Raw genomic sequence first — 8,507 nt, forward strand, 5'->3', positions numbered from 1 at the left:
TTCAGAAGGAATGAGACTAATAGTACAGTGACACACTGATTGTATTGTTTTGGAGGGTACACATATAGAGTGCATAAAGTAATAATTTAGATTACTTTTTAATTTATATATTATGAGATACTGTAGTGTAGACATGATTCATCTACATGATTTGTCTCTGTCCACATGCAGTGACGTCCTAAAAAAAGATTTAAAAAGTTAGGCTACAAAAAATTCATGGGCATTTCATGTCATTCATTAATAATCCTCGTTCATGATATGATGCATTATGCAATGCTGCAATTTACTTACAAACTGAATACAATTCCCCTGCATTATATCATTGTTAGCATAAAATTAACACATTATCAATTGCAAATGATATCTCCTTTTTTACAGACAATAGATCTAATTTGTTATCAGATCTTTAAAAGCCAGTTGTGCAGCCTACCAATAGCACCAGAGAACCCAGCAGTAAGATTACCTACGTGTACTACTAAATAACAATGCAGTGACCTCCAGCGATGTGAACGCCGCTTTGCACAAAACTTAAACAACATAAACGTTTATTGTAGGTTATTTTTGAAAAACTGTCTTTGTCCATTTAGCAGCTTTCTCTTACTGCGGCAGATAGAGTGACAGAAAACGTGTTTCTTTGTAGCAGTCTTATATGCAATTTCCTCCTTTGCTACTTATCAAAAATGAACCAGTGCAGCCATAGATAATTGCCTGCCACATGTAATAAGAATTGATTTCCAGCTGCACATTGGGTTTTTTTATGCCGAAAAAAGTATTTATTATTTTCATCACCTCTCCTTGCATTTTACCTTGCATGACATTCCCTCTACTCTGTGTTCTCTGACTGAATGACCTTCAAGTGAGGAGTCCAGCGGTACAGTGATTACTGATCACATGGTGAAACATCCAGTCACTCACAACGGGAAGGTGTGGGGGTTCTTTTATAGGACATTGAAAAGCTTTTAGGCTTGTGCTGGGTTACCAAGGAGATGTTATTTGAAAAAGAAAGAGGCAGTTTTATAGTAGTTTTTGCTTGTTTTTTTACAGCAATTCTCTTTTCTTTCCCTTTTCTTAAGCAGCTAGAGGAAATCTCTTCAGAACATCAGCATAGCGCACCAGTGAAAGGGTAAGTAAAGGTTTTTGTTTGTTCTGAAATGAATGAAACAAAATGCACGCTAACAATGCACTTGTCTTGATCAATTCACGAGATTCATCACCGTTTGAAGGACAACAAAAGACAGGAGTAATTTCCATTCCCCTTCTAATTTCCAAGCTGCCAAATGGTTTGCACTGATAAGAAAAAAAAATCAATTAACTCAGACAAAACAGTCCAGATAATTGGCTAAATTTCTACCTTGCAGCGGTTGTGTGCCATTTTTATGCATTCTTGTAACAGCATCACCATGCCAAAGGGTGTTTCTGCAGCGGTGAAGTCAAAAAAACAATTAGCGTTTCAACAACACTTCAAAGTCACTTCCCCCCAAAACGCTGACTGGTTCAGGGTGTACTAAAACATAAATGTCCCAAATAAGGATAGGGTGGGAAAAAATTACAGCTTTCCCTTTCAGTCATCAGACCTGTGCCTCATCTGTCAGACCGTCACGCTTGTTCGCTCAGTTCAATTCTCATTCCGTTTTTTATCGCAGCAGCCTTGCGGAGCCAATGCGGAGAAATTATCTGCTGTCAGGTCCTGCGCCGGGCTGATAGGGAAACGCAGCACATCGAGGGCCACTGCAAGGTGAGAGGGACGGCCGCAGGGGGAAGGGACCGAAGATGCCATCCTCCACCATGCAAATATTTGCCTTCATTCTGGCGGTACTGGGAGTCGTGAGTGCCACAGTGGCCACACTGCTACCCAACTGGAAAGTGAGCGCAGATGTGGGCTCCAACATCATGACTGCCATCTCGCAGATGCAGGGGCTATGGATGGACTGCACCTGGTACAGCACCGGAGTCTTCAGCTGCTCGCTTAAGTCCTCGGTGCTGGCGTTGCCGGCTTATCTCCAGACTGCACGCACCACTATGGTGCTTTCCTGCATGATGGCGACAATGGGACTCTGTCTGGCCGCCCTAGGGCTGAAATGTACTCGCTGGGGTGGCAGCTATCGCTCTAAGGGACATACAGCGATTTCCGCAGGGGCTTGCTTCGTCATAGCAGGGGTCCTGTGTCTGGTGCCTGCATCCTGGTTCACCAATGAGGTCATCACTACGTTTATGGACTCCAAAGTGCCCAAAAGCAGCAAGTACGAACCAGGTACGGCGGTGTATGTGGCATTTGTGTCGGCAGGATTCCTTTTAGCCGCAGGCGTAATATTTTGCTTATCATGTCCTGGAAGAAGAGGCGGTCCATTGGATTTGGGCTCGTCCCACCCCGACAAGCCAAAACAGCTGAAGCTGCGCCAGCAGCAGCCGACCCGCAACCAACAGAAACAGCAGCACCGCGAACAGCACAGTCAGACTGAACCACTGGAACAAGAGCAGTCACATCGAGATAAACTACACCAGGAAAATCTACAAGCGGACGATCGTCAGCAAGAGAAGTCAGTGCTGGACAGGTTGAACCTGGAGAAGGACAAGCAGTACCACTCCCCATCCAGAACCCGAAATCAAGACGCCAAGGCTGTCTATTGTCTGCACGACTACGTGTAAACAACAATCGAGTATTTAGAGTGTACTTGCTTAACAAACTGCCTTTCTTTGTGAGTGGCAAAAAGAGGAGGGGAAAAGCAGTGGAGCAGCGGGAGGAATAATGACTTTGATGCCGTTATCAACCCTTCTCATCTGTGCTTTCACTCACAGCAAGGTATTTCCAAAGCCCCGGATCAGACAAAGTAAGGATTGCGAATCCTCGGGTTCATGGTTTTTATTGCAACTACAAGTAAAAAAGGGGGCCAAATGGTGACGTATCATAAAAATGCAACATAAGAAAGGGGAATTTCTTAAGATATTAATGTAAGGAAAGTTCTGAAGGTGCATTGGTTTGAAAAAACAAACAATTTTATAGTTGTCCCATCATTAAACTAAAACGCAAATTCTCAAGAGCAATTTTATCAGCCTTTTGATAACTGGAACCATGTAAGATTGGCACGTTTTAATTCAGGAGCTTGTAGATGATACATTAGGCAGTATGTGCATGCTGTTTTTAGATAATGCTGTTAATAATGCAGCAAAAAAAGCTTTTTTGTGCCAGTTGTGAACGGGATAATCAAGCTTGCACCTGAGGATGCTTCACCCCATCAGCTGTCCATTAAATGGTGCGTGTCCTTCAGAAAAGGGATTTTGACATGTCCAGTCCATATTTTTCAAAGAATGGTGATGGGGGGAGGCACAGTGCCAGAGATCGTCTGAGGTAATGATGCTCTTTGCTTTTCCATTAGGTCCGCTACGGATGGGCGCACAGTGCTCATTTATTGCGAGCAGGCACAGATACACCAACCACACACACACACATAAGCTTTCCTTCCCTCTCTCGTACTCCTGCTAGAAGGGTGAAGGGGGCTTGCACCCAATCATCATGATGCTGTGCATCAGTGAGTTGTGCCTGCAGGAAGTGCAGTCGGTCCTGTTCTAGGGCAAACAGGACGCACGCTGTTCACACATTTGTGGAAAAGTAGAAACAAGGTGACAGAAATTTCAGCGATGGCTTCGCACTCCCCCGCTGGGCAACAATTACACCTTTGGTCTGCATCTCAATTCACTCAAACCATCTGCAGTGTTTTCTGATTGCTAAGCTTTTTTCACTTACAGTCAAGCCGATGAATGTATTTTTTTCAGTAAATGTTGACAGCAATGTTTGATATAATGTACCTCATCTGACTCTGTTTCTGTTGTAATGATGGTCAAGGGCTCTTATTGTCTCCTGAGGAATGCCAAAACAAGACTTTTTGTGCCTTTCATTTCTCTCACATATAAGCACACATACTGCTCTTTGTGTTTGATACGCATGTACAGAATGCTTTAGAAACTGACACAATGGTTGAAAGTGACAATGAAAGAGAGCAACAAGACCATTTTTTAAACAAAGTGCAAGTGGTCCATGTCTTGTGCATGTACTGTAAGCTTGATATAGTTATTGGGGTCCAAAAATCAAAGATCACTGGTGAAAATTATGCTGTTTCGCATTATTTTCTAAATTAATATATTTCCCATTATAAATTAAATCAAATTATATCAACAAATTATACCATCATAACAACTTATTTGAATGTCTTTGAAATTTGAATGTCTGATCACGTATCACTTATTTAGAAATAGTGCAGAATTAATATTCCTTCTCTGGTTTTTTGTTCTGATGTTTTACATTCTTATTTTCAATGACAAAAAAAAAAAATCTCAAAATTCCATTATGGTCTCAGACTTTTGGACTGTACTGTAAACAGTTGGCTATGTTCACAATGAAGTTGAATGTGGCCCAAATCTTATTATGATCATGTGACATATGGGTTTTTCTTAATAACATAGCCATTGTATAACTATGACATTGATTCAGACATCTTCAACTCCTCTCTTGCATATTTTTGTATGTAAATGGGATTTTATCCTATATATATATATATATATATATATATATATATATATATATATATATATATATATATTAATCTATTTTGATGTTAACAGAAATCAAAACTGTTCTAATGTCCTATAAAATTAGCAAAATATGATTTTTAACTTATATTATAAAATGTGTTGATGTCATGATGAACATGCCAGGTTTTCCAGTGTTTTCCAAAGGAGTCACCTATTCAGTCCGGGTCACATGCAAAAAGTCACATGGACAACTGCACAAAAATGAAGAATTGGGTTTGGTTTGTTGTGTGAATGTAGCTCCAGGAGTGTGTCTATATCAGCACATGTACATTATTTTTGAGAGATAAAGATGGAGAAATACTAATGACGGAGAAAACTCTTCATCATGACACAGCGAATGTTGACTACATTGACTGTTGCTTTGTGTTAAATTTGTCATTTTGAATTTTCTATTTTGGCTTGACAGAAGGGCTTAATTTAGTGAATTTATAAACTGATGCATGGCCAGTAATGATGTGAAACTATCAAATCCAATTAAAGCACATGCCTGTACACTACAGCAGAACATGTATGTTTGTTTGACTCTGGGATACACATCTGTAACACTTTGTTCTCAGATTTTTGCCCATTCTGAGCTAATGCTCACATCAATGACTTTTTGTACAACTGGCTCCTCTATTTCACATCATTCCCTCTCTTTGTTGTGAGTTCGTGATCTGACTCCAAACGCCTCTTCATAATGGGGGTGTGTGGTACGAGGTGTCTTGGTTGGCTGTGTCGGCCAGGAGTCAGGCCTGTCCAAATGAGAATCTGCATACACCTCCGTGAGTGAATCGAAGCATCAAATAAGCTCCATTTACACAGCTGACTACCCATCGCACAGCACAGCCACTTTTTCACTCAGCATTCATCATTAAGCCAGGCACACTTCACACACCACACACTAAGGTTAAATCAGCGGTCATATTCATCTGCTACTTTACATGTGCTTTGTTTACACAGATGGAGACATTGTTTATTCTCGATCACAACACTGAAAATGATTCTACAATTCAAATGCTCAGAGTAAGAGACTCATCACAAGAACAGAAGCTGTGCCGCATTGTGTTCATGAGCTCTTGGGATCAGCAACAGTGACATATTCATGTTCCTAATATATGTCTTTATTCTTCTTACATGGCAATTTCCATAAATGAGATCCATCCAATTTCAATGTTTCATACTTAAAAAGATCACAAGAAATCAGCATTTACTGTTACTCTTTAAAGTCACATACTGTATCTCATTTTTGTCAAATGATATATATATATATATATATATATACATATATATATATATATATATATATATATATATATATATATATATATATATATATATATATATACATATATATACATATATATATATATATATATATATATATATATATATATATATATATATATATATATATATAACAACAACATAACCAACATTTTTTATAAGTTACTGCAACTTATATATATATATATATATATTTTTTTTTTTTTTGCTTAGTTAAAAAATTCATATTTACCTGATTTAAGCAACCCATGCTTACTTACTATTTCACACACACACACACACACACACACACACACACACACACACACACACACACACACACACACACACACACACACATATATTAAATATATAAATTGTTCTTAGTGTGTATTGAATATGATACAGCACATATTTTTTATTTAAATCATCATTTTACTGCATTGTACCATTATGCTCACCACAATAAAAGTGATCATCAAATTATTTAATAATTAAATGAATGAAAATGTAAAAATTATTCTACTAACATTATTCTACTACCATCAAAGTCAAAGGTTCCTTTATGAAAAAAAGTATAAATGTCAAAGGAAAAAAAAAAAGGTTAAGATCAGTAAATTATCACAAATTACCACATTACCTGATGTATCAAATATGTGAAGAAAAAAACAACAAACATTTGTTTTTATGTCTAAATGTTTGATTGAAACATCAATAGCTCAATCAGTAGTTTAACTGCTGAACTGATTGAATTATTGAATTATCGATTTATTTATTGGCCATTTATAGTATTTTTTAGGCCAACCAGTTTGAACCTATTATGAAACAAAGCAAACACAAGTTATTTGTAAAATCATTTCATTAGTAAGCAGTCGAGCTCTGCCGCTGCCAAGCCTCCTGAAGCGCTGTTATTTCAGACGGGCTGCATATGAGCAGTGCTCCAGCGAGGCTGAACACAAAGGCTTCTCCATCTGTCTCCCATAATCAGCTAAATGATCGAGCACATTTAAAAGGGGTCACTTTGCAGGTGTGCCATGTTGAAGTGGTGTATTTTTAGTGCTCAACTTGACATGATGACAAATGGAGTTTGACTTCCCTGCAGGCAATAACAGAATCAATTCCTGCGTGTATTCTGCCACCATGTGACAGCTTTCCTCCGTTTTTCATCTATTGCTTTAATGTTATGGGCAGCAACTAACACCAAAAACTAAAACAGAGGAGAATGAGTCTAGAACAGAAATGATACTTAGAACTAGTATTTGAAACCAACATTAATAACAAGTGACCCCTCTTATATAAAATATAACTGACTACATACAGTACACGTGTATGTGTCCAACACATGTTTTTGCTGGAAACCAGGTTGTTCCAGCCAGTAACCAATTTTTTCCCCCCTCAAAGAATAAGCCATGCGGGTGCAAATGTTTACAGTCAGTACACTGAAGCTGTAAATGGTTCATTAAATCAGTAAGGAAGAGAAGACAGACCATGAAGCATCGATACTTTCAAGAGGATCAATCTTCAATTTAAAATATCAATCCTAAGTTTTAACAAGTGTCATCAAAATGAATGCATAAAAAGCTCAAGTACACCAATTTATTATTACAGCATTCTAATAATCAGCATTGATTTAAAACAAAGTACACAGACATACACGTTATGTTAAATAGCTGTAATTACTAATTTTATTCTCAAAAGCTGAAAACAAAATCTGGATAGTATTGTGTAAAATATACATTGTTCATGCTGTATCTATTGTATAATAATTCCTGTAAAAGTAACGGTGTGGAATAGAATGCATTATTATGATTTAAGAATTAAAATGGTCACTAATAATGTTTGCTAATGTTAATGACTTGCTTGCTACTAAACGTAGAGCCTAGTGAAAAATAAATACTAAGATGTATATGAAATACATTTATTTCATGCTAAGTATACTACAAATACATTTACATATTTATATAAGCAATAAAAATACCCTGCAATTAGTAAATTGGAACAACTAAAATTTTGAACTTAATGCACTTTTAATTGTAGTGTTGAAGTCCAACTAAAGATATACTGAAGTATATTTCATTGTGCTAAAGTGCAAGTGTACTTCAGATAGGCTACTCTTTAAATATCTCGCATTTTATAGGCCACTATTATTCAAAGATTGTACAATACTCATCAATAGTCATATTACAACTCATTCATATTAAGAAATGTCCATTGTGCACACAAGTAGTACTCCAAATGAAGTTTACTTATAATTTTTTTTCAGAATGTCTCAAGCGATTTTTCAGTAAATGTTAATGGATTTAAACTATACTTAGTGTGAATTAAATTTAATTTATCCACCTTTTTCCTTAGTAGCCAGTTAGCGGCGCCATGATGGCCTTTAACTTCTGTTTTGGTGATCTCATGTTCAGAAATCCATGTTAAAACGCCGTATGGCGCTGTATGACTTGCAGATCTTAAGTTAAACTACTGTGTGTGAAATAATAAAATAATGTGATGAAACTATGGTGCCATGTGCTTTTTACAATTCATAGGTTTAACATTATATTATTATTATTATTATTATTATTATCGGAAAATATGTTTCCAGTCAGGAGACACTTCCATTCTCAGAAAAAGGTGGATATACTTTTTATAACTTTTTTCTAGAGGAGCAATTTAGAATGACATTTATT

The 8,507-nt window shown here is 37.1% G+C and overlaps 1 protein-coding gene across 1 annotated transcript; it reads left to right on the forward strand.

The window, feature by feature from the left end:
* Positions 1–510: 510 nt before the first annotated feature.
* Positions 511–3,062, forward strand: LOC132107329 (claudin-20-like). The gene is made up of 2 exons (XM_059513564.1): positions 511–1,123; positions 1,644–3,062. Exon 2 carries the CDS (start codon positions 1,771–1,773, stop codon positions 2,644–2,646), a length of 876 nt encoding a protein of 291 aa, XP_059369547.1. The 5' UTR covers positions 511–1,123; positions 1,644–1,770; the 3' UTR covers positions 2,647–3,062.
* The last annotated feature ends 5,445 nt before the right edge of the window (positions 3,063–8,507 follow it).

The sequence above is a fragment of the Carassius carassius genome, chromosome 27 (genome assembly GCF_963082965.1).
Source record: "Carassius carassius chromosome 27, fCarCar2.1, whole genome shotgun sequence".
Taxonomy (NCBI): Eukaryota; Metazoa; Chordata; class Actinopteri; order Cypriniformes; family Cyprinidae; genus Carassius; species Carassius carassius.

Coding starts and splice junctions, on each gene's coding strand:
- LOC132107329 (XM_059513564.1), top strand. CDS start 1,771: ATGCCATCCTCCACCATGCAAATATTTGCCTTCATTCTGGCGGTACTG.